The following is a 27,853-nucleotide window of genomic DNA, read 5'->3' as shown; positions in this document are numbered from 1 at the left end:
TCTAGTTCTGCGACTGCGTGTACTGTGTACACATACATTTATCTTTCGGTGAAGGTTGTCTTGCATCGTTTATTTGTTTGTATTCCTCTTTCTACTACATACCTATATCTCTCATCTTCTATAACTGGAGCTTATCCACTGATTCCTTTCTAGTATGCAACTGCACCCCTCAATCTTCATTGATCAGATCTTACTAGACGAAACTAGTTTCACACAGAAATGGACTAGTGACTAGTTGTCATTGACATTGAGAGAACTTCAATCTTTTTCTATGTAAGGAAACAGCGCTTAGGTTTTTCTGATTAGGAAAATAGAGAAATAAGGAGAGTTTAGTGGTTTAGTTATCAAGTGGGAGACGTGGTGTGTAATGACAGGACCAGTTGGCACCAGCTGGCAGTTGACTAAGCAGTTGACTAGGCTCATTAATTCAACGGAGGGGATTAAATCATTGAGGCGGTGATGAGATTGACGACCGGGATTAGTTAGTAGTTGGGTTGATTAGTTGTATATATCTGCATTGGGCCTCAATGGAGAGTTAGTTTTGGACTGGTAAATTCTGAGCCCATTTCTTCAATTCTCTTCTTCTTCACCAATTCGCTTTCTCTCTTCTCCCTCTAATCTCACCATTAATTCCACCATTGCAGGTTGAAGCTCAAGTTCGAGTTTCACACTGTTACCATTCTGTTCTTGTGATCATTTGGTTGTAACCTTTTAGTTGTAATCTTTCAGTGATTAATAACAGTACATTTTAGCTCTCAAATTACTATTTCGATTACGAATTACTCTTCAGTTATCTACATACGTTACAATTGGTATCAGAGCCCATTCTAGCCACTATGACAGTCCCAGAAACACGATAAAAAATGACTGAAGAGTTGGTAAAATAAATTGGATACTCAATTACAAACTTACATCGAGTCTAATGACCCGAAAATGGAAGAACTAGGTAAAACAATGGATTTTCTGTTGGAAAAATTGGTCAATAAGCCAGAAGGAGCAACTGGTAACACCTCTTCAAGTCAAACTCCAACTCAGGAAGGAATCCTAGGTAGTGCACCTAGAGGAGTTCGTCAAATGGAACTTTCAGGCGGCAAAAATGCATGAGGAGAAGCGAACGAGTATACAAGATCATCGAACCCTAGGGATCACCACCCTAGATTTGAGTTTCCATATTTCGATGGAGTTGATCCTTGTTAGTGGTTGAGAAAGGCTGATAGGTACTTCCAGTACGATCGCATCTTCGACCCGGATCAGAAGCTTGAGATTGCAGTGATGCATCTGTCAGGGAAGGCAGAGTCCTGGTTCTTTTCCTATCACATTAACAGAGGATCAGTTAAATTGAAGGAATTCACTGAAGAAATTTGTAAAAGGTTTGAAGAGACAAGCAACAGTAAATTGAATCTAATAGGAGCATTCAAAAAAGTGGAGCAAAAAGGCACAGTAGACGAGTATTTGGAGCAGTTTGAGAACCTTAAGACTTGGGTTTTAATCCGCAACCCTGCTATTCCTGAGGAATGTTTCTTAGAGTTCTTTGTGGAGGGACTCAAGGAAGACATAAGACACACCATCAAGTTGCTTAACCCCTACTCATTTACTCAAGCAATTGACAAGGCAAGACACTAACAAAATCTACTGAATGCCCAAGGGAAAAAGGATAAAGTCCAATGGAACAAAGGAGCAACATCAGGGTGGAATCAAAACACTAGTGGATATGGGAGAAATGTGGGCTCTGGTGGGAACAGTCAGAACAACAAGCTGTTTGAGTATAGAAGGGCAAATGGATTGTGTTTCAAATGTGGAGAGAAGTACACTATGGGCCACCAATGCAAGCTGAAGCAGTTGAATGCCATAGATGCCATAGTAGAACAAGGGGTGAGCAGACACTAGAAATGAACCCTGCTGAATTAAAAGAGCTAGAAGCTCTGCAATCAGGAGAAATAATGGAGGAAACAGTCAGCCTAAATGCCCTATCAGGAGTGGAAATGCCTAACACTATAAGGTTGGTAGGAGAATCCAAGAAGAACAAAATCACTATCCTGCTGGATTCAGAGAGTACTCACAGGTTCCTAGACCTTGACACTGCTAAGAAGTTGGGCTGTGTCATAAGCCATGCATGCTACACCTATGAGAGTCAATGTTGCTGATGGCAACAGGATATACAGTCAACATACTTGTCCTAGGTTTAAATGGAGCCATGGAATTGAATTTGAAGATTCTGTGAGGTTGATCAGGCTGGGAGGGAATGAGATGATACTAGGAGGAGACTGGATGAAACAACACAACCTGTGTTGTTGGATTTCCTAGAATACAAGGTTCAAGTAACTCATAAGGGCAAGAGAGTAGAACTAAGGGGCATGTATCATCATGATGAGCTTAAAAAGATGACAGCCAATGGCATGAAGCACATTCTAAGGAAGGGTCAAACTATGTGGGCACATTTGTTCACACTATCAGCTGTAGAAGTTCAGGAAGAAAAAATTGTACCTGAGGAGCTTCACCAAGTGGTGAGCAGGTTCCCATATGTATTTGCTTAACCAAAGAGCCTACCTCCCAGGAGGAATCATGATCATCTCATACCCCTGAAAGAAGGAGCATCACCAGTGAGCATCAGGCCATACAGGTACAGTTATTTTCAAAAGAATGAAATTGAGAAACGGGTCAATGAGATGCTTAACAATGGCATTATACAACCTAGCCATTCCCCATTCTCATCTCTAGTTCTATTAGTCAAAAAGAAGGATGGAACTTGGAGATTTTGTATTAACTATGGGGAACTAAAGAACATTACTATCAAGGATAAATTTCCCATACCATTGGTTGATCACTTTTGGGATGAACTGTGTGGATCATGTATCTACTCTAAGATTGATCTTAGGGCAGGGTATCACCAAATTAGAATGGGGGAGGAGGACATACACAAGACTGGATTCAGGACACATCTGGGGCACTATGAGTTCAAGGTCATGCCTTTTGGCCTAACTAATGCCCCTGCAACCTTCCAAAGTCTGATGAACCATGTATTTGCTGCCTACCTAAGGAAGTTTGTGTTGGTATTTTTTGATGAAATCTTGGTGTACAGTGCATCGGTTTCAAACCATGCTCATCATCTCAGTCAGGTGTTGGCAGTACTGAGGAAAGAACAACTATTTGCTAAGTTGTCTAAGGGCTCATTTGGGTCGGACAAGGTGGAGTATCTGGGCCATGTGATTACTGGTAAAAGGGTTGCCACAGATCCAGCCAAAATTGAGGCTATGGCAAGCTGGCCAATTCCCAATACTCTAAAGACACTTAGAGGATTTCTGGGACCAACAGGGTATTATAGGAGGTTCATCCAGTCCTATGGACTGATTAGTAGGCCATTGACTAATATCTTAAGGAATAATGCTTTCACTTGGTCTGATGAAGCTACTGTTGCATTTGAGGAGTTAAAGTGTGCTATGACCAAGGCACTTGTGTTAGCACTGGCTAATTTCAATAAGACCTTCATTATTGAGGTTGATGCTTGTGCTAGAGGGATAGGGGCAGTGCTGATGCAAGAAGGTCAACCACTTGCTTTTTTCAGCAAGGCATTGTCACCCAAGCACCTTCGTCTCTCTACTTATGAAAAGGAGTTCATGGCAGTCCTAGCAGCTGTTTATAGATGGAGGCACTACCTATAGGGTGGTCATTTCATCATCAAGACTGAACACCACAGCCTTAAGTATATGCTAGAGCAAAGGGTGACCACAGCATTACAACAGAAAGGTTGACCAAACTATTAGGATTGGACTATGAAGTACAGTACAAAAAAGGGTCGGAAAACAGAGTGGATGATGCCTTGTCTAGAAGGCAATAGGAGGATCCTGCCTGTTGTGCTATAACAGCCCTAGAACCTACCTGGATGCAAGAAGTGATGCTCAGCTATGAGTATGATTGTCACGATCCGACTAGAGGGCCATGACGGGTACCTGGAGCGGACTACCGAGCACCACTCATTATGCTAGTCATCATACTCATCCTGGACACACATAATCTCGAAGGCAACACATGCATATATATAAGCCCTCACGGCTGCAAAAATGATATACAAAATACAATGTAGTCATCGTGGGACATCTACTACCCACACATACGTATCTACGAGCCTCTACTAGAGTACTAGGACAAAAGGACGGGATAGGACCCCGTCGTACCCAAAAATATATACAAAATACTATGACCATAAGTAGCACCTCCGGAATAGTGGAGTTCTCCTGTGAATCCGGTGATAAGATAAGCTCCTACGGGTCTGCACCGTCTCCCTGTCTACCTGTGGGCATGAATACAACGTCCAAAAAGAAAAGGACGTCAGTACGAAAAATGTACTGAGTATGTAAGGCACGAACAATACTAGCATAATAAAGAAACAATGAAACATGAGGTGAAGATATAACCTGCTTAAGTTTTTAAAGGAAAACACATGTTATGCATATAAAATATACCATCATCGTTAACCTGCGTCCGGGTAACTATCACTCGCCGTCCACTAGTGGTGTCAAGTCCGACCCTCTAGGCACGGTGTAATCATAAGCAGCCCGCATTAGCGGTGACATGTCTGGCCATCCAGGCACGGTGTAATCATAAGCAGCCCGCATTAGCGGTGACATGTCCGGCCATCCAGGCACGGTGTAATCTCATCATCATATCCTTATCATAAAGCATGCATAAAAACTCAAGGATAAGCTATAGCTCTATCGGGGTGACGTAAGGTCGAGAACCCCCGATTTCATTTTGGAATAGTCATAATCATCATGCCTCACCATGAAGAAACTAGCATTATAAGGTGAGTCCAGTAACAATGAATAACACCAAGGAATCGTTAGCTTCATAAGAATATCATATCATAAGCTTTGATGTCTCTAGACTTAGACTCCTCATCATCATTGTCATATTCATAACGCATCTATTGTCTTTATTTCGTGAGAAGCTCTTATCAATCATAGACTCGTAATTCTCGGATTATAAGAAAGTTATGGAAAGATAAGAAAATCATATTGTAACGATCATGCCTTAGAAAAGAAGGGACTAGCCTCGCATACCTTTGTATCTATTCAACTCTATCATCTAATTGCGTGCCTCTAAAGTTTTGTGATTCTACCTTCAAGGGAATTTATGCTAAGATTAGAGAATTGAAGGCATACTTAAGCTTAGCTAGGGCGACTAAGAGCGAATGAAAATTGGGCAATATCTCCTTTGTTTCAACAACTTCTTCCATATAATGAACGACTCCCAAACATCAACAATAACACCCACAATATCCTAATCAATAACCTCTTTAAGCTAAGCATTATTCAATTCTCACAATTTCCCTTCAAGGGTATCCATAATCATAATTATAATACAACATCATTTTTATTCCTCACATAACATTTCCTCAACGTAATTAGCATCACCTATAACGAGATTTTATTCATCTCATACTAAATATCATGATTCACATTAACTTACTACCGAACATACGATTATTTCCATATCTAAGCTCATATTCCACTTTCTCCCATAATCCAAGTCTTTCAATCCCTCAATATTCTTAATAACATGAAATAAACATAAAACTCGCCTTAATCACTTGGGAACAAGCCTTGAGACAATATACTCCCTTAGAATAAAATCTCTCACTTGAATGCCAAAGAAATTCTTACTCTTCACAAACCCTAGTAGGCTTCCTAGCACATGAATCTCTTAATCTTTACTTTTGATCTTGGTTTTTGGTAAAGATTTATTATAGAAATAGAGGGAGGGTCTTGGAGAGTTCTAGAGAGATATAGGATCTATTTTTTGGAGAATAATGAAATAAAAACATGGGATCTTATATTTATAATCAGGGTTGGAAACTTCCAGATCCGTGGGTCGACGAGCAGGGTCGACGGTCCGTCGACATGCCCTGTCAAACTTCCGCCTGAGATGCCTGATTGCAGAATCCCGTCGACGGTGCCAGATGACAGCTCGTCGACGTGTCGACGGTCGTCCTTTGGGCCGTCGACGCTGACTGGTTTCAACAGTTTTTCTGAACTGCTCTGATTTGCTCCGATTCGATTCGTTTCACTTCTAATCCCCTCGTAATGTCAAAAATGCATAATTATACTCCTGTACACATACAGGGTAAAATAGCTCATATCCAAAACTCTGGTCTGGATTATTGAACCGAAGGTACACACCGCCAATAAGCTAAAATCTCCTTGCAACAAAACGGAAGGTGTAACATTCTTCCCCCCTTTGGGAACATTCGTCCCCGAATGTTAAGTTCTCGACATTTCTACAAAAATTTCGCCAGAGTTTCCCCTATAATATGGCGCTACCATCCTGTCACAACAGTCCACAATAACATCGCCTAATAAGGCCACCACACAATAGCAAGAAATTATGGCCATACACGACTAAAAGCATTAAATAGAAAGCATTACATACCTCTTAATACTGATGTCTCATCTTGAATCTCTTCCGGGGGTGGAAAAAATTATGGATATTTGGACTTTATGTTTTCTTTCGCTTCCTAAGTCATTTCCTCTCGATTATTACTTCTCCACAAGACCTTAACTGAGGCTACCTCTTTATTTCTAAGTTTCCGTACTTGTCTATCTAGTATAGCAATGGGTATTTCTTCATAAGACAACCTTTTCGTAACTTGAACATCATCTATAGGTACGATTCTGGTAGGATCTCCGACACACTTACGGAGCATTGATACATGGAAAACTGGATGGACTGATTCAAGCTCTGGAGGTAAGTCCGGTTCATAAGCTACTTGGCTTATCTTGCGGATAATCATATAAGGTCCAATGTATCGAGGACTTAATTTTCCCTTCTTCCCAAATCTCATCACGTCTTTCATCGGTGATACCTTCAGGAATCCCCAATCATCAACCTGAAATTCTAAGTCTCGTCGACGGTTGTCCGCATAAGATTTCTGACGACTTTGGGCTGTCAACAATCGATCCCGGATAACCTTGATCTTTTCCACCACTTGCTGAATCAACTCCGGACCTATTAGTTGTACCTCTCCTATTTCAAACCATCCAATTGGGGATCTACACTTTCTTCCATATAGAGCCTCATACGGGGCCATCTGGATACTGGAATGGTAGCTGTTGTTGTATGCGAACTTGATAAGAGGCAAGTGATCATCCCCGCTACCCCCAAAATCTAGCACACATGCCCGTAACTTTTCTTCCAAGGTCTGAATAGTGCGTTCAGCTTATCCATCAGTTTGCGGATGAAAAGCGGTGCTAAGTCTCACTTGAGTACCCAAACCTTCTTGGAAAGACTTCCAAAATTTAGCTGTAAATTGTGCTCCTCTATCTGTGAGAATAGACACTGGGACATCATGAAGTCACACTATCTCTTTAAGATACAACCTTGTATAATATTCTGCCGAATATGTAGTTCTGATTGGAAGGAAATGAGCTGATTTTGTGAGTCTATCAACAATAACCCATATGGAGTCATACTTACGCCGGGAACGAGGTAAACCTACAATGAAATCCATGTTGATCACTTCCCATTTCCAGGTTGGGATTTCCATGGCTTGTAACAATCCTCCTGGCCTTTGATGCTCAATTTTCACTTATTGACAATTTGGACATTGAGCTACAAATTCGGCTATATTTTTCTTCATTCCATCCACTAATACATTAGCTTGAGATCGTGATACATCTTTGTTACTCCTGGGTGAATGGAATACCGAGAGTAATGAGCTTCTTCTAGAATACGACGACGTAGCCCTGCAACATTTGGAACACATAGCCTGCCTCGGTATCTAAGAACTCTATCTATAGAAACTTCAAATGGTGACTTCTCTTTCTCAGGAAGTGTATCTCTATAGTAAATTAACTGAGGGTCTTCATATTGGCGCTCTTTCACCTCCATATCCAAGGACGAAACGGCTGGGTTATGAATACCAACTCCGACATTGCCTAAATCAATTAGGAGAACTCCGAGGCTAGCTAGCTGGTGGAGCTCATGGATTAATTCTTTCTTCTCTGGAGAGACCTTACATAGACTACCCATTGATTTGCGGCTAAGTGCATCAGCTACTACATTTTCCTTTCCGGGGTGGTATAAAATGCTCACATCATAATCCTTTAATAATTCTAACCATCGCCTTTGTAGTAGGTTTAAGTCCTTCTGCTTGAAGATATATTGGAGAATCTTATGATCTGTATAAATATCGACATGAACGCCATACAAATAGTGTCTCCACATATTTAGTGCATGAATAACCGCAGCCAATTCAAGATCATGGGTCGGATAGTTTTTCTCATGTTTCCGCAACTGCCTGGAAGTTACCGTGCTGTATCAGCACACAGCCCATTCCGACACCGGAGGCGTCACAATAAATAACATACCCCTCTGGTCCTTCTGGAAGTGTCATGACTGGGGCTGAAGTTAATCTATCCTTTAATTCCTGGAAACTACGTTCACAAGCATCAGTCCACTGAAATATTTTGCGAATTTCTGAGTTAACTTCGTGTATGGTGCTGAAATAGAGGAAAACCCTTCCACAAATCTTCTATAGTAACCTACTAATCCCAAGAAGCTACGGACCTCTTCGGTGTTGTGAGCCTTGGCCAAGTCTTCACAGCCTCTATTTTCTGAGTATCAACTCGAATGTCGTCAGTTGAAATAACATGGCCCAGAAAAGTTACAGAATTTAGCCAAAATTCACATTTCGAAAACTTAGCATACAATTCACGAGTCCGAAGAATCCCAAGGGCAATGCGCAAATGGTCTGCATGCTCTGCTTCTGTCCGAGAGTATACTAAAATATCATCAATGAACACGATCACAAATAGATCTAAGAGAGGCCTGAATACATTATTTATCAGATTCTACTGCTGAAGCATTAGTCAACCCAAATGACATCACCCGAAATTCATAGTGGCCATATCTTGTTCTCAAAGCTGTTTTGGGAATATCTTCTTATCTAACCCTCACTTGGTGATACCCCGATCTTAGATCAATTTTGGAAAACCATTTGGCACCATGTAATTGGTCAAACAGATCATCAATTCTTGGAAGCGGGTATTTATTCTTTATCGTTACCTTGTTCAACTATCTATAATCTATGCACATCCTTAGGGAACCATCTTTCTTTCTCACAAATAGGACAGGTGCTCCCCATGGTGATGAACTGGGCCTGATAAATCCTTTCTCAAGCAAATCCTTCAGTTGCGCCTTCAGCTCTTTTAACTCTGCATGTGCCATTCGGTAAGGAGGAATAGGTATTGGCTTGGTGTCCGGCAACACATCAATAGAAAAATCAATCTCTCTTTCCGGAGGAAGGCCTGGAAGTTCATCTGGAAATCCATCCGAAAATTCAATTACTACCAGGACGGATTGAAAAGTCGGCGGCTTTGCTTCCGTGTTATAAACTCGGACTAGATGATAAATATAGCCTTTAGCTATCATCTTCCTTGCCGTGAGGTAGGAAATAAACCTACCTCTTGGGGACACTGTATTACCTTTCCATTCAAGCACCGATTCTCCTGGGAATTGAAATCGAACTACTTTCATTCTGCAATCGACATTAGCATAGCAAGAGGTCAACCAATCCATGCCCATAATCACATCAAAATCTAACATTTTTAGTTTAATCAAATTAGTTGTAGTCTGGCGGTCACATACTACAAGCACACAATTTTTATACATTTGCCTTGCTATTACGGGATGACCAACAGGAGTAGATACCTTGAAAGGTTTAATTGGCTCGGGTTTCACCCTAATACGGTCAGCAATATAGGGAGTAATATAAGACAACGTGGAACCCGGATCAATCAATGCATAAACGTCATGGGAGAATATGGTCAATATACCTGTAACCACATCTGGGACTCAAGATCCTGGTATCCGGCTAGAGCATAAATACGGGGCTGGGTACCCCCTGAACTGGATGTTCCCCCTCTGCCCCTACCACGGCTTGCTGGAATCTGGGGAGTCTGCCCTTCGGGGCACACGGATGAAGAAGAACCGGCTGCTGATCCCGTGGGCTGAGCCCCAACTCTACCAACCATCGATGGACAATCTCGTATCATATGCCTAACCTGTCCACAGGCATAGCAAGCATCTGAACCTTGGCAGCACAGGCCCGAATGTAACTTTTTGCACTGACTACATCGTGGGATCGGTGGTCTCGTCTGACTATAATCACCTCCAAACTAGGAACCCGAAGCTCTCGAGCTCTGACCCTGCCCTGAATGAATGGGGCGGTCAAATCTCCTACCTACAAACCAAGGAGGTGCACTAATCGCGGACTGGCCCGAGTACTTAGAATACTGTTGCTGACCCCCTTTATACTCACTACTAACAGATCTGGCCCTCTTACTCTACCCTCTATCAACATCGCACTCACTCTTTTGCGGATGTTGCTGCTCTTCCAGGTTCTGGGCATAGGCCTGAATGCGGGAAATATCCATCCCCTCTTTCAACAAAGCTGTCAAGCAATCTTTGAACAAATGTGGCCCTAAGCCACTCACGAATTTGTGCACTCTATCTCCTATATCGGCTACCATAGTGGGAGCATACCGGGCCAATGAATTGAAACGGAGACTATACTCCTGAGCACTCATATTCCCCTACTTCAGATTCAAAAACCTATCAGCTCGGGCCCTTCGAACCTCGGGTGGAAAATATTGGCGGATGAAAGCATCTACAAATTCTTGCCAAACTGAGGGAGATGCATTTTCCTTCCTCGAAGATATCCAATTATTATACCAAAGAACCTCCACATCCCGGAGTCTATAATATGCCAACTCCACAGATTCAGTATCAGAGGCATGGATAATTCTCAACGTTCTCAGTATTTTATCAATAAAACCTTGCGGGTCTTCATCCGACTTTGACCCGAAAATTTCTGGGGGATTTAAACTCATAAAGTCACTGGCTCTAGCACTAGTCGCCCTGTCACCTGGACCCGTACTCTGCCGCTGAGCCAGAGCGGCAACTAGTTGTGTCAATAGCTGAATAGCTTCGGTCATTTGTTGACCTGAAGTACCCGGTGGAGGAACTGGAGGCATAGGAGCCGGAGCTGAAGCCCCATCTTGTTCTTCTAGAGTAGGCGGAGTGTCACGACCCAGCTAGGGGCCGCGACGGGTACCCGGGGCTAACCACCGAGCACCGCTCGTTCTACTACTCATCATGTTCGTTAATTACTCTTTTATCAATTTTTATCTTCAAATTATAGGGAAGTCATGTTTCATTTGTAAACATAAATAGTTTCATATACATAAGTCCTTTAGGCTATCAAAAATAATAAATACAATTATACCATAGTGACTTTATCCGACCACATAACCCACATTGAGTATCTACGAGCCTCTAAGGAAGTACAAAACGCATAGACGGGACAGGACCCCGTCGAGCCCAATATATACAAAAATACACAAAAGAATGATCAAGCACCTCTGGAACAAAGGAGTGCTTTCAATCAGCTAGCAGCTCCTACGACTCTGTCTCAAGTTCTCCTCCCTGTCTACCTGTGGGCATGAACACAACGTCCAAAGAAAACGGACGTCAGTACGAATATTGTACTGAGTATGTAAGACAAGAATGGAATAATTACAATAGGAGGACAGTGAGCCATAAGAGAAAGATATAACCTGCAAGAGTGTCACAAGCAATTACATTTCGTACATATATCACATTTTACATAATCATGGTACGTAAGTCATCACATCACATATCTCGTCATATCACATGTCTCGTCACATCACATATCTCATCACATCTCATAACATATCTCATCGTTATCCCGCGTCCGGGTAACCATCATATGCCGCCCACTAGTGGTGATCATGCCCGACCCACTAGGCTCGGTGTAACATCGCAGCCCGCCTTAGCGGTGACATGCTCGACCATCTAGGCACGATGGAATCATAAGCAGCCCGCCTTAGCGGTGACATGCCCGGCCATCTAGGCACGGTGGAATCTCATCGTCACAAAATCAATCATTACCCGTCACTATTACACATTCCATGAATGTATCATATTCTTATCATAGCTTGGCATATTCATACATAACATAGGCATATTATAAGCTAGGATCATTAATCATCTTATAGACATATCATGACTTAGCATTATTTCACATTTAGCGTTAGGATTATACATTAGACTTTGAAGACAACCATAACTATGTCGGGGTGACGTAAGGTCGTAGACCCCCGATTACATTATGAACATTTATGAGTACTTTGCCTCACCTTGAAGGAAATAGTGCATAAGGTGAGTATTAACAACAATGGCATCACTAGCGTTATGGGATCATCATATCGTGAACTATCGAATCTCTATACTTTAACTCATTATCATCATCATCATGCTCGTATGTAATTTAGTATATTTAAGAACTCATAAGTTCCATCATATAGGAGGATTATGGAAAGCTTGAAAGATTCATGCCTTTGAAGGAAGGGATAAACCTTACATACCTTTGGCGTTTAGCTAAGCTATCGCTTGCGTGTTCTCCTTTAATGCACACGTTCTACCTTCAAGAGAATTTATATCGTCATTAGCTACGCAATTGTAAGAACGGGCTTTCTAAAGCTTGGGAAAATTGGACAACACTTCCTTTGTTTATACTAATTTTCCCATATTCTATATCAACTCTCAAACGCTCACAACAACATTCACAATATTGCAATCAACAATCATCATTCACATATATTGACCACAATCAACCATTTCTCTTCAATTTCTCCACATTTGTGGTTATAGCTTACTATCGTGTTTCCTCGTATATAATACTTATCTTATGGTCTAAATGTCATTTATGACGTATTCGTAATCACAACACCCCAACATTTATGATTCAATCCAACTATCATCCAATCATGACACTATTCACTCATTAATGAACCATTTCCTATGTCTTTCTACAATTCAAGTATCTTATCCTTCCAATTCCTTAAAAAACATGGTTTAGTCATGAAACCTACCTTAGATAATGGTTGAACAAGTCTTGAGTGGAGTTTCTCCTCTAGCACCAAAACCCTATCTCACCTCTTTTGGTTTTCTTTGGGGAAGATGAACTTTACTTGGGTTTCATATACTTTGATTCATGGATTTGGTGTTGTTGATCATTGATTTCCTTTGATTTTCTTGTGGATGGATGTTGGAGAATATTATAGAGTGTTCTTGTCTTATGGAGTGGGGGATGGAATGAAAATGAAATGAAAAGGGTCCCTTATATTAAAATACAAAAGCTGGCTGAACCACTTTATACGGACCAACATACGGTCCGTATAATTTTTACTGACCGTATGTTGGGACCGTATATTTGGTCCAATGAGCCATGTTGCTCTGGACTGGATCTATGGACTGGACATACGGTCCGTGAATATTATACGGCCAGTATGTCTGGCCGTATATTGTCCAGTTCTCCAGAACTTGTTTTCGTCGACTTGTTTGATCTCCAATCCTTATGGAACCTTCTTGGCATTTTTTTAACATCTCAATACCAATCTAAGAGACGTTATTACTTGTCTCCAAGACATCATTACACCATCATAGACTCGTTGCTCGAAATTCTTATCGGATACACAGCATACGGTTCTCTTTCCTTGGCAACTTTCTTTCTTTGCATTATATGCCTTTGAAATCTCATTGAGGGTCATCAAATACTATTTCTTACTCATCGAAACATCGCATACGCTATGTCCTTTGCTATCCTATTCACTGTACGTATACGGGGGATTTTCCAAGGTGTAACACGGAGTGTGAGAAGTATTGGATGAAGCCTCATTATGATATTCACCATCTTCTATATTTGTTGGTGGCTCCCTTTCCATCCTCCGTTCTGTCATAGCTTTGCCCTTCTGGGCGGCTGTGGCTTTTCTCTTTACCGGCATCGCTGAAATCATAACGCACAATTAGGGAGGAGAAAATCTATAATATGGCTCTATGGCACGATCTAGTAAGAAAACGAATGGTCAATTTTTCCTAAATGCCCCGCAGCCTCCTGTTTATAAGTGTGGCACGCTTCACACCCATATATAAAACTCTGCTGGACACGACTCGTAGACACACCCTAGGACGGAACTGCTCTGATACCACTTTTGGCACGACCCGACTAGGGGGCCATGACGGGCACCCGGAGCGGATTACCGAGCGCCACTCATTATTCTAGTCATCATACTTATCTTGGACACACATAATCTCGAAGGCAACATATGCATATATATAAGCCCTCACGGCTACAAAAATGATATACAAAATACAATGTAGTCATCGTGGGACATCTACTACCCACACATACGTATCTACAAGCCTCTACTAGAGTACTAGGACATAAGGACGAGACAGGACCCCGTTATACCCAAAATATATACAAAATACTATGACCATAAGTAGCACCTCCGGAGTAGTGGAGTGTTCCTGTGAATCCGCTAATGAGATAAGCTCCTACGGGTCTGCACTGTCTCCCTGTCTACCTGTGGGCATGAACACAACGTCTAAAAAAAAGGACATCAGTGCGAAAATGTACTGAGTATGTAAGGCATGAACAATACTAGCATAAAAAGAAACAATGAAACATGAGGTGAAGATATAACCTGCTTAAGTTTTTAAAGGAAAACACATGTTATGCATATCAAATATACCATCATCGTTAACCCGCGTCTGGGTAACTATCACCCGCCGCCCACTAGTGGTGTCATGTCCGGCCCTTTAGGCACGGTGTAATCATAAGCAGCCCGCATTAGCGGTGACATGTCCGGCCATCCAGGAACGGTGTAATCTCATCATCATATCCTTATCATAAAGCATGCATAAAAACTCAAGGATAAGCTAGCTTTATCGGGGTGACGTAAGGTCAAGAACCCCCGATTCCATTATGGAATAGTCATAATCATCATGCCTCACCATGAAGGAACTAGCATTATAAGGTGAGTCCAGTAACAATGAATAACACCAAGGAATCGTTAGCTTCATAAGAATGTCATATCATAAGCTTTGATGTCTCTAGACTTAGACTCCTCATCATCATTGTCATATTCATAACGCATCTATTGTCTTTATTTCGTGAGAAGCTCTTATCAATCATAGACTCGTAATTCTCGGATTATAAGAGAGTTATGGAAAGATAAGAAAATCATATTGTAACGATCATGCCTTAGAAAAGAAGGGACTAGCCTCGCATACCTTTGTATCTATTCAACTCTATCATCTAATTGCGTGCCTCTCAAGCTTGTGATTCTACCTTCAAGGGAATTTGCACTAAGATTAGATAATTGAAGGCATACTTAAGCTTAGCTAGGGCGACTAAGAGCGAATGAAAATTGGGCAATATCTCCTTTGTTTCAACAACTTCTTCCATATAATGAACGACTCCCAAACATCAACAATAACACCCACAATATCCTAATCAATAACCTCTTTAAGCTAAGCATTATTCAATTCTCACAATTTCCCTTCAAGGGTATCCATAACCATAATTATAATACATCATTTTTATTCCTCACATAACATTTCCTCAACATCATTAGCATTATCTATAATGAGATTATATTCATCTCATACTAAGGATCATGGTTCACATTAACTTACTACCCAACATACGATTATTTTCATATCTAAGCTCATATTCCACTTTCTCCCATAATCCAAGTCTTTCAACCTCTCAATATTCTTAATAACATGAAATAAACATAAAACTCTCCTTAATCACTTGGGAATAAGCCTTGAGCCAATCTACTCCCTTAGAATAAAATTCCTCACTTGAATGCCAAAGAAATTCTTACTCTTCACAAACCCTAGTAGGCTTCCTAGCACATGAATCTCTTAATCTTTACTTTTGATCTTGGTTTTTGGTATAGATTTATTGTAGAAATAGAGGGAGGGTTTTGGAGAGTTCTAGAGAGATGTAGGATATTTTTTTGGAGAATAATGAAATAAAAACGTGGGATCTTATATTTATAATCAGGGCTGGAAACTTCTAGATCCGCGGGTCAACGAGTAGGGTCGACGGTCCGTCGACATGCCCCGTCGAACTGCTGCCTGAGATGCCTGATTGCAGAACCCCGTTTACGGTGCCAGACGACGGCTCGTCAACGTGTCGACGGTCGTCCTTTGGGCCGTCGACGCTGATTGGTTTCAGCAGTTTTTCTGAACTGCTCTGATTTGCTCCGATTCGATTCGTTTCACTTCTAATCCCCTCGTAATGTCAAAAATGCATACTTATACTCCTATACACATACAAGGTAAAATATCTCATATCCAAAACTCTAGTGCTAATTACCGAACCGAAGGTACACACCGCCAATAAGCCAAAATTCCTTGCAACAAAACGGAAGGTGTAACAATGATCCTCAGTCCTTACAGCTGCTTACAGAGTTAATTGCAGCACCAGGCTCTAAACCTCACTATACATGTCACGACCCAGCCCCGTGGGCCGCGACTGGTGCCCTACTTGGGCACCCAAACGGACATACAAACTAAATCATCACTTTTAAACAGAGTTGAGAACGAATATTATCTTGCGCGATTGCGCGTACAAAACATTATATCAGAATCAGAAAAGGCAGCGGAATATACATCGCCGAACATATGCACATATATCAAAAAGCCGGCAAGGCTATCAAATATGTCAAAAGCCGACAAGGCTGTCAAATGGCACAACGACCCAAAACGCATATACAAATGCACGCCGACAAGGATGCCACAAACATATACAAAATGCACGCCGACGAGGCTGCCATAACGAATAGAGTCATGCAAACACATCTGTACAGAAGTAGGCACACACACCCACAAATACGTCTACAGACCTCTAAACAGACAAACCGAATCATATGGCGGGACAGGGCCCCGCCGTGCCCCTGAACAAATACATATATACATAGCGAACGAATATATACCAAAATGTGTGCTCTGAAATGAGAAGAGCACTCCAAACAGCAGAAGAGGGTGTCCTAAATGGGTAGATCACCAAACTGTGCATCTGTACCTGCGGGCATGAAACGCAGCCCTCGAAGAAAGGGGGTCAGTACGAAATATGTACTGAGTATGCAAAGCAGAATATACAGAAAGCAAATCTGAGACATAAACGAAATGGAAGTACCAAACATAAGTGCAAATTCAACATATCAAAATTTGCTTACTTTCAAAAATATGTAAGTAATGCATAGGGTACAGAAGAATATGGTCGCCCACCCGTCGATGGCGCCATAACACAGCATAACACCAGAAAGTTTCAAATCTCCGTATCCCCGTCACATATCACATCACAACATAACGCCATACACAGCATAACACCAAATATAGGTGGAACCCGACCCTCTTTTGCGAGTAGCTCGGTGAACCATAAACACAGCATAACTCCGGAGTATATCAAAATGCGCACGACAACAGAACCGGCCCGGGACTCGGCGAAAGGAATAACAGAATGCACGAGTAGAGTCGTGAGTAGTCATATGCATAAAATCATTATCATAAATTCAAACATAAGTAAAATGATCATATTTGAAATCGGAATAATAATCATACCAAATTCTTTCAAAGATTCTCTGAATTACATAAAGGAAAGTCGCGGGACCCACGGACGGGTATTTACCCAAGTCGGGCCCGCCTATGGAAAACATACGTATCATACATAATGCAAAATTTTATAAAAATATTGGAGCAATCCGAGCATTTATGTGAAATGTATGGCATTCAGAAATTTCGAAGTTCTTTAAAGTGAAACCTTTTTGCGCAAAGTTCGGAAAGCGATTATTTCAAATACATAAAGGTTCATATTTCATCAAATCATACATAAGAGTGCCAAGGAACATATATAGATCATATCATGCTCGGATTTCGGATTTGGAATTTCCTTAAGGCTCTAATCTAGCCTATGTAAAACTAAGACATGCCAAAAAGAAGGGAGGTTGCTTTACATACCTCGTACGCACTCCAAGATGGCCAATCTAAAGTGAATTCCAATCTACGCCTCGGGCTCCCCAAGGTCTACAAATATGCCAACGAATATCCAATATTAAACATAGGCACTTAAGCCATTTATTCCAACTAACATTAAATTCTACAGAAAATTCGACAGCATTTCCCCTGTAAATAGGCCATCCCGAGAATTTAACTCGCTCAAAATCAACAACAACAACCACAATAACCAACCTAGCAACATCGATAATCAATCCGAAAGGCAATATTACATTAATAAATCTCTTTTTCAACATTCGACAACATTCCTAATATTTTTTTCAACGGCTTACATTCAAGCCACAACATAGCTCATACATTCAATTATCAACCCGAATCCTTTTCAACAATATTCAAGGGCATTCTAAACAACTCACATAATATTTCCAACGATCCAACATTTTACTCCAAATTGGCCGAAAAACAGCCCCCTAAACCGAGACAGCCCCTATAGCACATTCCTCAATTTCATTTCATGATTTGTATCAACAATCCACAATATAACGATGTCATTTTCACAAATATACGAATTACATCAAACGCACAATGGGCCTCAAATCAGCCCACACAATCTCAACATCTTTCTTTAGTCATTAAACACTTATTTCCAACTAGAATTCATAACGACGACAACTAAAACGCTAAGCGATATTAATTCATTCTTTGCTACAAATTGGAGGTTATACCCGGCCACACTACACATATATATATTGATGGTTCTCATAAATAAGGATTTCATTAAGTGCACAAAATTCTCCAAATCAGTCCTCAACACTTACCATATCAATTTGAGACATTAAACTCTCATTTCTAACATAAAAGTTATCACAACAACCATTTCGACGCTAAGCGATATTAGTGCAATCCTCGGCATATAATAAGACCCATATTCGTCTATCACTACACATATACATATTTCGATGATTTTTATTCTCTTCTCCACTCTACAACAATCAAATATGTTACAACCAATTAATTCATCAATTTCATTTTCAACACCCATTTGCACGGCTAGACCACCTATCACACAACCCACTTCCAACATACAATATTTCATGATTTCCATCCATATTAACATACTACAATATGCATACAATATTTATAACTCATAAAACAAGAAAACTTCTCACTTTTCCTCTTCAACTCCACAATGGGTTAGGGTTTGCAATCTCTCAAATAAATGACTTGATCGCTCCAACAATGTCTCCACGCTACTTAGGGACCTCTAATTAGTGGGTTTGAACCAAAGAAATAATTTTGGAGAGGCTTGAAAGGGATTTGGTTTTCCTTGGTCTTAGCCGTGAGCTAGAGGGAGTGGAGCTCTCCAAGTTCTTGTTTTATTTGCTAAGTGTTGAATGAGAAAAAAAATGACTTAGTCTTCATATTTTAAGGTTCCACAAAATATCTCCACATCTTTGGCCCACACATGTGTTGGACCATTTAAAATTGGCCACACAATTGTGTGGGACTACTTCATATACACGGCCACCATGGCCTTATTTTGCAAGATTTTTAATTCCAAATTTATGAATTGTGGTCCCAATTTTTCCTAAGTGTTCAATGCCCACAATTTTATATATAACTTTATGTCTCAAAATAAAATCAAATGGTCAAAAATCCCGACTTCAAATCCCGGAATAGTCTTGGCCTTAAATTATCATAGTTAATCCGGGTTGTCCCAATGTATAAAAATACGGGACATAACAATACTCTATCACAAGGGGTTATAAGGTATGATAATAGGATTGTGATAGGTAAGGGTAATGAGTTGAGACAATCTATCTTTGAGGCATTGCATCAGTCCCCATTGGGAGGAAACTCAGGGCAGCAAGAAACATACAAAAAAAATCAAGATGCTCTTGTTTTGGCCCCATATGAGAGAGGGGATTTGCAGGTTAGTCTCTGAGTGTGATGTTTGTCAGAGAATTAAGACTGAATCTGTATGCACACCTGGGTTGCTACAGCCCCTACCCATCCCTGATTCTCCTTGGCTTGACATTGCCTTGGATTTTGTGGAAGGGCTTCCTAATTCTGGGCATAAGAATGTTATTCTAGTGGTGGTGGACAGGTTAACTAAATATGGGCATTTTCTTGCCTTCAAACATCCCTCCACTGCTTCTGATGTAGCTGACCTATTTCTTAGAGAGATCTATCGACTACATCAATTTCCAAGATCCATTGTATCAAATAGGGATTCTATTTTTACCAGTGGGTTCTGGCAGCATTTATTCAAAGCCTTGGGCACCAAGTTGCATATGTCTACCTCTTACCACCCACAGACAGACGGGCGAACAGAAAGACTCAACAGGTGTTTGGAGTCTTACCTTAGAGCTATGGTTTTACTAATCCTAAGAGTTGGCTTAAGTGGTTACCTCTAGCTGAGTACTAGTACAACTCGAATTTTCATAGTTCCTTGAAGACAACACCATTTCAAGCTCTCTATGGGTATGAACCACCTCAAGTCACTACTGGGTCACTACCACACTCTATTCGTACCCCAGTTGGGCTGTGTTTAGCAGAAAGGCAGCTACACATCCAACAACTGAAGGACAACCTCACCCAAGCTTAGTCGCGCATGAAGTTTTTTAAGGATCATCACAGATCTGAGCGTATCGTACAGCTTGGGGATATGGTCTACTTAAACCTCCAACCCTATCATCAAAACTCAGTTGCACTTCGCAGGAACCTAAAGCTTAGTGCACGCTATTATGGACCCTACAAGATTATTGCAAAAGTAAGATCAGTGGCTTACCGTTTAGAGCTTCCATCGGGCTCGCAGATCCGTCCGGTCTTCCATGTGTCTCAACTAGAGCGATGTATCGGGTCGGACTTGGTTGCACACCAACACCCCACCTGCTTGTGATGTCGACGGTTACATTTTGATGCAGCCAATCGCGATTCTCCAACGAAGAATGGTGAAGGTCAATAATGCAATGGGGGTTAAGGTTTTGGTTCAGTGGGCTAATTTGGGCCCCGATGCTGCCACGTGGGAGGATTGGGATTACATTCAGAGTAGGTTCCCGACATTTGTAGCTCAACTCCGACCTTGAGGACAAGGTCGATTTGAAGGAGGAGGGTTTGTAAGGAAACGACGCTTAGGTTTTTCTGATTAGGAAAGTAGAGAAATGAGGAGGGTTTAGTGGTTTTGTTATCAAGTGGGAGACGTGGCGTGTAACGACAGGACCAGTTGGCGCACAGTTGGCACCAGCTGGCAGTTGACTGGGCTCATTAATTCAACGGAGGGGATTAAATCATTGAGGCGGTGATGAGATCGACGACCGAGATTAGTTAGTAATTGGGTTGATTAGTTGTATATATCTGCATTGGGCCTCAATGGAGAGTTAGTTTTGGACCGGTAAATTCTGAGCCCATTTCTTCAATTCTCTTCTTCTTCTCCAATTCTCTCTATCTTCTCCCTCTAATCTCACCATTAATTCCACCATTGCAGGTTGAAGCTCAAACTAGAGTTTCACACTGTTACCATTCTGATCTTGCGATCATTTGGTTGTAACCTTGTAACCTTTTGGTTGTAATCTTTCAGTGATTAATAACAGTCCATTTTAGCTCTCAAATTACCATTTCGATTACGAATTACTCTTCAGTTATCTACGTACATTACATTCTAAGGGGAACATTGGTGAGAACCACTTAAAATAGCAGCTAAAATATTAGCAGCAGAAGTGACGAGATACTAAAACTCGAACCCTCCACCCAAGCTGTTGACGACCTGTCATATTTTATTTTTTGTCTGATTTTGCCATTTTCACCTTGTATGCTAAGCTAAAATCCTCAAGTTTCAGTCCTGTCTAGTTGCTAGGTTAAGCCATTGTTCCTGATTTTCAAGCCTGGTCCGAGTCCAATACCTTCAAAATAAGGTATTAATATCTATCAAACCAAAAGAGATAATTGCCAGGCGTTGTTGCATCGGAATTTGGGTCCTTACTGAATGCCCTAAGTTGACGGCTGTTATGACTTTTGAATAGTTGTTGAACTAAAGCAGGAACTGGTAGACTGTCTTTCTAGATTAAAACATGAAATGAAAATCAAGTAGAAGACTAATTATCAACACATATATATCTTGGTTTTATTGTTGTTACTTGTTTTGTAACGTGTATTATAATGCAACTAGTCTTTGGAACGTGCGTTGCACGTTTGAGCGCTACTACTATATAAAATTTGTACAGACCTATTTTCATGGTGATAGTTATTTATCTCATAATATTTTTGTAAATATGATGACCATGTATTGATTAATGTGTTTATATATAGAGCTTACTTTTGCATCCAAAAAAATGCAAAGGATGATTTCAAATATACTCTTCTAGACTAAAATATATTCTACCAAATATATGTTTCTCTATATAAACACAACCGTGTCAGCTAATTTTCATTTATTTAATTATTAGTCAGTTGTTTGCAAAATAGGAAATGCTAAAGTACGTAAAACTAATTAAGATAATATAGCATCTAATGGTATGTGGTATATCGATGAATTCCTGCTCTAAATTTAAAAAATGCATGTAAATATCTCTAACGAAATTAATAAAGACACCACGAAAAAATATATATCTCCACAAAACCTACAAATATAGCTCAATAAACACACATTAATCTTCAGAATTTAAAGGTAGGATAACTTATTTTGAGTAGGAAATACACCCTGAAAAGAGAAAAGAAATTAAATAATAATTAAATCCAAGTTGAATTCAGTAATATACATATTTATCTTTGCTTGGCCAAGCCTTTACAATTTGCAGGTATTTACTTAAGCTGACACTTCATGTTTTTAATCCCATAGTTCCCAAATTATATTTAAAGAAGATAACGTAACGATAAAAGAATAATACTAAAAACGTAGAATGAGATTATATAGCACATATAAACATCCACTTCAGTTCCTTTAATTTTATTAGTTCCATTTGTCTCATTTATATTGCCATCTCATTCACCCTTGCAAATGGTAATACTTAACAATTGTAAGGGAATTATCAGATCATAGGAAACAAACTGAAGTAGGATGTAAATAAACAAAAGAGATGAAACAATGACATATAATTAACTATAAAGAAACCTTTTAGTGTCAATATGCTGGAGTGCAGTAGTGAATAGGGCTTTCTGAATTTCATTACCCTCACACATTGATAATGAAACTGATGATAATTCATTCTTGCTATGACCACCAACTATTCATAATCTTAATCAGATAAGCAATGTCAATTGCTATAAATGACGATGAAAAAATGAAAATGAAAATAAAAATTAGTAGTAAAAAAATGCATGTGGGCCGACAGCGATTATAAATTTTTTGGCAGACTACCAAATTTTAGAAAACTATCCCAAGAAAGGAAATTCAAAACAACCCAAGGCCTAAGCATAAGACATGATAGAACAAATACTGGAGAGATAATATTAACTAAAAGAACACATAGCTGTTGGCAGTGTTTTAAAAGGCGGGGGCGTAAGGCAGAGCGTTTTACATATGCCTCGGCAAGGCTTGAGCACCGAGACACGGGCCGTAAGCCCCATAAGTATTTAATTTTTAGTATTTCATAAAATAATATAATTATAATAATATTTTTAACTAGGTAAAATTACATAAAAAAATAAAAGAAAAATAATATGCGCTCTATCCTCACAAAATACTAATCAAAGCAATTCATTATACGCCACTTACAACTAGTAATTATACATAACATAACTTTAGAAGCATAAACAATACAATGAAATAAAACTAATTATGAAATGCAAATCAACTCTAACATCTGAACTTTCAAACAGTGAAAAAATCACAATTTCTTTCTTAAAACAATATTACTATCATAATATTCATTTTATCTTCATATAAGCAAATAATCAATAAAATTTATCAGTATTATAATTAAAATGTAATTTCTTCACGAATAAAAATAAAATTACTTTCAAATATCGAAATAATAAAATATGATAATTTTGATACATGGGACAAAAGACCAATGACAAGTGAAATGTACAATTCGGCTATGCATTTTTAAAAGAATTTTTAAGTGTTATTCACTCTCACGATGTTCTCAAATAGTAAATATACAATATTACGACTTGTTATTTGAGTTACACTCAATCTTCTTATTTCTATAGATGAAAAAGTATTAACTATCATTCATTTGTTAAAGAATTATGAAGGTCAACGACCTTAATTAAGGAATTTAACATATAATTTTTGTAAGAACCGTTAGGCGAGCATTGAGCGTTAGGTGTGTTTAGGGCGTACAGTCGAGCTTAGGCGTTTTAGGGCTTACAGTCGGGCGCTTAGGGCGTAAGCCTCACAGCAATTAAGCCCCGATGTATGCCCCGGGGGTTTTGCCAGTGCCCCGCCCCGGGCAAGACTTCATTTTAAAACACTGGCTGTTGGACATGAGCTGGAGAAATCTTTCCTTAGTTCAAACAAATCTCTCCCTTTCTACTACTGCTGCAACTCACTTTGTTTGCTATGATTATTTGAATTTATATAAATGGAGCGAAGATGGATGGGAATATGAAGTGTGTAGATATCGTGACTAATAACCCGACTCATAATTATGATATTATCGTGGCCTAGTTTGTGGGACTATCTTTGTAATCCCTCCGTTCACTTTTACTTGTCCACTATGGACTTTACACACTTCTTAAGAAATAATAAATGAAATGCACATTTTGTCATGATACCCATATTAATTAATGTATAATTGCATTGGATTTGAAAAATAATTTGGAATGAGTAATTAATATTAAGGGTAAAATAGAAAAAATAAATTATTTTTCTCTTGATATGCGAAAGTGGACAAGTAAAAGTGAAAATCTATTAATAGAATAGTGGACAAGTAAAAGTGAAGATGAAGTATTCATTTAGTATATGGCATTTAAAGTATGAGAGATGAAAAGAAGCATTGATTAACGTAAAATGGATTTGTAGAGTTGCACTTATTCACATCAAATGAATGTAGACCATGTTGTATTATTAATGGTAACTCCTCATAATCTGTCTGGTTAACATGATAACTGACATTTTTTCCCATTATAATTACTAATTCATTACACTTTGAAAGGTTACAATTTATTAACATGATAAGTAACGTTTCTTTCCATTATAATTGCTAATTGGTTAATAAGAGATGATTTTCTATTAATTGTTTCATTTATCATTTATTGGAAGGTAGATTCCTATTTGAAACAAATATATTACAGGAATAGTGTTTAGATGAGGGTAATTTTACTTTTAGATTGAGGGTAATTTAGTCAATCAACTTTTGAAGAGTATTATCGTAATATAACTTTCAATTATGGAGCTTCCCACTATTTAGTATATTACATGATGATATGATATGATGATAATGTGGTCCCTAAGCAGATGGTTTTGGTACTAGAAACTGCATTTATTGAACATGGTTCTTGGGCAATTCATATACTACTTCATTCTTTAAGATGAATAAGGAATCCCTAATAGATCTTTTATAAAATTAGTCTTATGATGATTCATGATGGACCCTTTGTAGACCTATTTGGTACTCAGAAACTGCACTCTTTGAACAGGGTTGTTGTGCAGTTCTGGTGAAGCCACGGCACTGTTCCTTTAAACGTGATTATCTCACAGGTGATACTTTTTTCTCATTTACTATGTCTCTCTATAATAATACATTTAGCAAGTATTAAAATGCCAACTGAACTAGAGTCTCATACAAACATTTTGGTTACAGATGGGTTCGCGGTGTGGAAAGGCTCTAGTAGCTGAAAGTGTTCGAGACTCACTTCACAGTTGGTGCAAAAGAGTAAAGGACAAGTCGAAGCGAGATGCGATACGCTCTATCACTACAAGATCGACATGTTCCCTTGGATCAACAATTGATGAGGGGGATGAGATAGCAACAGTAACTTTATCTCCATGTTCCTCTAGAGGCTCATTTCACCACCTAGATGAGAATGTTGTCTCAAATGAAGATTGCATTGTTGAAACTTCAAACCAACCAGAACATGAACTTTCCTTCAGAAACAGGGAATATTCATCCGATACAGAGGAGATCGTGGATGATGAGAGGCATTCATCTGAACCTCTGGTTACTGATATAGAAGAGATTGTAGATAATGATGATGCAGGCAAGCTGGAAACACTCTTCGAGCTGTTTCAGAAGACATGATTTTTTCTCGTGCTACACAAGTATTTATTCTGTACAATACACTACATTAGCTGAGTAGACGCAGAGCAATTCGTGCATGGGATAAGCCCCTTAAGAGTATAAATTGCTGCCTTTGCTATCTAGACTTGAAGACCACTTCTCTATGTTTAAGCTAGATTAGTCTTGTATTGTGTTACTCAGAAAATGAACATATATTATTTGTAAAGGAACAGTCTGATGAATATATGCCTAATTTTACATGGGAATTTCCAGTTTATAACATTAGACCTTTAAGATGTTTTTGTTTTACGCCCCATGACTCTTTTCCACCCAGGATTGGGCAGGATGACAGAGCAAGTATTAGTAGCATAATGAAAATGCTTTATTATCTTTGCTCGCAACAATTGTGACCTCTCATGAGAATCAATGTCCGCATCAAAGATGTAGTGCTTGCACATCTAAGACTTATTTAACTTTGTAAATTTTCAGTAGCCCTAAGGCTATGGAATAAAGTATTATCTTGGATCTAGACTAAGGTACTAGTGGTGATTCTTTAATGTCGTAAAATAGAGTGTGATGAGATAAAATACATTTTGTCTTGGTTGAACATGGATTACATTTGCCATCTACGCATGAAATTTCAACTAGACTGGCGGAAACTATCAGTAAACCAATATCCATTTCATTGGAGCACACAATTTAGCAGGTGAATCCGAGACAAGTTAAATATAGATGAAAATAAGCACATCCATCATTAAAGGAGATAGGAGTTGATATACTAAGCACAAGTCATTGACTTAAAAGACATACATAGCATCTTTTATGAGAACAAAAGAGGGAAAACAAAAAAAGTTACATATCAAAAGTAAATGCTCATCAAACAAATGAAGTGTTCTTTTTATTTTTTATTTTGGTAGTGATGGATAGGTGAACAAATGTAGAACTTAGCCAGTGAGTGCTTCCTCCTTGTGAGTCTCAATGGTTACATCGGACTGTGGGTAAGCAACACAGGTGAGCACAAATCCATCAGCAATTTGGTCATCATCAAGGAAGTTTCCATCAGACTGATCAACAGTTCCAGCAGATACTTTTCCAGCACAAGATGAGCAAGAACCAGCCCTGCATGAGTAAGGAAGCTCATGTCCTTCTTCCTCAGCTTGGTCAAGAATGTACACATCATCTGGACAATCAAACTCAACTGGGCCATCTGGTGTAACAAGCTTCACTTTGTATGTAGCCATGCAAGTAATCCTACCATTTCTACCAGATTTAAGCCCAAAGAGAGCTTGTCCAACATTTGGTATGGCTTTCAGGCTAGTCACAACTGGCTTTCTTGGGAGGAAAGAAGTGCTAACCATGGTACCTGAAATACTAGCCATTTCTCAAAGTTAGAAACAATTCTTTTCTTTGCTTTACTTTGGTTTGCTCTCACTTGATATATGCTCCCACTTGAGATATGAGGATAGAAGAAGTGAGGGGCTTGTGGATATAATGTGCTTTGGAGAAGGGTTAGGGAGGTTTATCTTCCACGTGTCAACATGGTGTGGCTAGCTTTATCATTTTATCAGCATAGAGGGATTCACCAGTCATTTTGTAAATGTGATGGTAAGCTTCAATTTTAGCCCTTCATTCTCAAAAGGCTTGTGGCTTTAATTTTGTCCTGTCTTCCACTGTCAACCACAATTTAAATGGAAAAAAGAAAAAAGGATATGGTACTGGCATAAAAAGGATTTTCTTCCCCTTATAAATTAGAGGACCCCAACAAATACAAATGGCCAGGATGGATTACTTACGGCTCC

General features: G+C 39.5%; 2 protein-coding genes and 1 long non-coding RNA gene across 7 annotated transcripts in view; 1 reads left to right on the top strand and 2 right to left on the bottom strand.

Annotated features, from left to right (window-relative positions):
* Window positions 1–26,458, top strand: part of LOC132624951 (MLO-like protein 4) — a 32,460-nt gene extending 6,002 nt beyond the window's left edge. The window contains 2 exon segments of the mRNA XM_060339715.1: window positions 25,474–25,534; window positions 25,638–26,458. Coding sequence (XP_060195698.1) covers window positions 25,474–25,534; window positions 25,638–26,075 — 499 coding nt within the window. The 3' untranslated portion in view covers window positions 26,076–26,458.
* On the bottom strand, window positions 876–25,465 carry LOC132624953 (uncharacterized). 5 transcript variants are annotated; one of them, XR_009576581.1, is made up of 7 exons: window positions 20,681–25,465; window positions 16,869–17,958; window positions 14,368–14,465; window positions 11,416–11,489; window positions 4,212–4,288; window positions 2,485–2,579; window positions 876–1,310 (listed from the first exon to the last, which is right to left on the bottom strand). It is a non-coding gene; the product is annotated as an uncharacterized LOC132624953 (long non-coding RNA). The 5 variants fall into 5 exon arrangements; XR_009576582.1 differs by having other exon boundaries at window positions 14,368–14,444; XR_009576583.1 differs by lacking the exon at window positions 14,368–14,465 and having other exon boundaries at window positions 16,869–16,957; window positions 17,112–17,958.
* Window positions 26,459–26,824: 366 nt separating the features above from the next.
* On the bottom strand, window positions 26,825–27,519 carry LOC132624952 (ferredoxin). Its single transcript, XM_060339716.1, has one exon. It carries the CDS (start codon window positions 27,431–27,433, stop codon window positions 26,999–27,001), a length of 435 nt encoding a protein of 144 aa, XP_060195699.1. The 5' UTR covers window positions 27,434–27,519; the 3' UTR covers window positions 26,825–26,998.
* Between the last annotated feature and the right edge of the window lie 334 nt (window positions 27,520–27,853).

Source organism: Lycium barbarum, chromosome 12, assembly GCF_019175385.1.
Source record: "Lycium barbarum isolate Lr01 chromosome 12, ASM1917538v2, whole genome shotgun sequence".
NCBI classification, from domain to species: domain Eukaryota; kingdom Viridiplantae; phylum Streptophyta; class Magnoliopsida; order Solanales; family Solanaceae; genus Lycium; species Lycium barbarum.
Note: the sequence above shows the minus strand (reverse complement) of the source record. Positions and strands in the feature narration are given on the sequence as shown.

What these genes read in the sequence shown, in the direction of transcription:
- LOC132624952 (XM_060339716.1), bottom strand. Translation starts at nt 27,433, where the DNA reads ATGGCTAGTATTTCAGGTACCATGGTTAGCACTTCTTTCCTCCCAAGA.